Source organism: Octopus bimaculoides, chromosome 8, assembly GCF_001194135.2.
Source record: "Octopus bimaculoides isolate UCB-OBI-ISO-001 chromosome 8, ASM119413v2, whole genome shotgun sequence".
Classification (NCBI taxonomy): domain Eukaryota; kingdom Metazoa; phylum Mollusca; class Cephalopoda; order Octopoda; family Octopodidae; genus Octopus; species Octopus bimaculoides.
In genome coordinates, this window is record NC_068988.1 from 13386325 (window position 1) to 13387352 (window position 1028).

General features: G+C 23.5%; 1 protein-coding gene across 6 annotated transcripts in view; it reads right to left on the minus strand.

Moving 5' to 3' along the window:
• LOC106879189 (splicing regulatory glutamine/lysine-rich protein 1) overlaps positions 1-1028 on the minus strand; it is a 38930-nt gene that overhangs the window by 34250 nt on the left and 3652 nt on the right. For 5 of the 6 annotated variants that reach the window (XM_014928640.2, XM_014928643.2, XM_014928642.2 and 2 more), the window contains exon 2: positions 470-496. The exons of the other annotated variant lie outside the window; for it this stretch is intronic. In XM_014928640.2, the coding sequence (XP_014784126.1) occupies positions 470-496 (27 nt within the window). The remainder of the gene's footprint in view (positions 1-469; positions 497-1028) is intronic. 6 annotated transcript variants of the gene reach the window in all.

Here is a 1028-nt window from a genome sequence, read left to right on the forward strand (position 1 = left end):
AATTGTCTTAGTTGACTTCGTAAGCTGTCGGAAATGCATTTTTCCGCGGTGTCAAAAATATAAAACATCAAAGCACTTATGTTTAAATATTTTTTACTTACGTAAAAAAAAAAAAAAAAAAAATGTAAAGTACTATTTTTGGAAAGACTCATAGAAGAAGATAAATAAATAATCGGAATCCCAATATCTGCAAAGTAGCAAATTTTGAAGCAGATCGTCCTCTACATGCTGACAGCTATCTACATGACAAACTACTAAGATGCAAACAGTCGGACTATGAAAGATAAGTCCTGTTGCCGCATACTATCAGGGACTAACAGATTCAAGACAGAAACTATACATATATTTTACCATCATTTACAGAGAAAGATTTTTAAAAATCTCAATTATTTTTATATTATTAAATGATAGAAACTATATATTTTCTTCGGTGTTTTCCAGTTTGCAAGTGAATAAATTGCATACTCACCTGTTTATAAATTTGATACATTCAAGACTGCAAGTGAAGAAATATCAATTGAGTATATTGAAAACTCTTCACATCTTTTAACATAAACTTCATTTGTAATTCTTTCTAAACTAAACATTTGTACTTTACTTCAGTTGGCTATGTATTCATCTATGCGGAACTTATTAACACAATAAGGTCAAAGCTTCGAACGTAAAATTTGTAAAATATTCGTTCGACAACGGGGAAAACACTTTAAAATGGTTATGAATTTAATGCCTAAACTTATATAGTACTTTTAAAGTAATTTGCATGACTTCATTAACTATACACAAAATTGATTTTATTATATATATATATATATATATACACACATATATATAATATATATTATATATACATATATATATACATATATATTATATATACATATATATATACATATATATATATAATATATATTATATATACATATATATATACATATATATTATATATACATATATATATACATATATATTATATATACATATATATATACATATATATATAATATATATTATATATACATATATATATA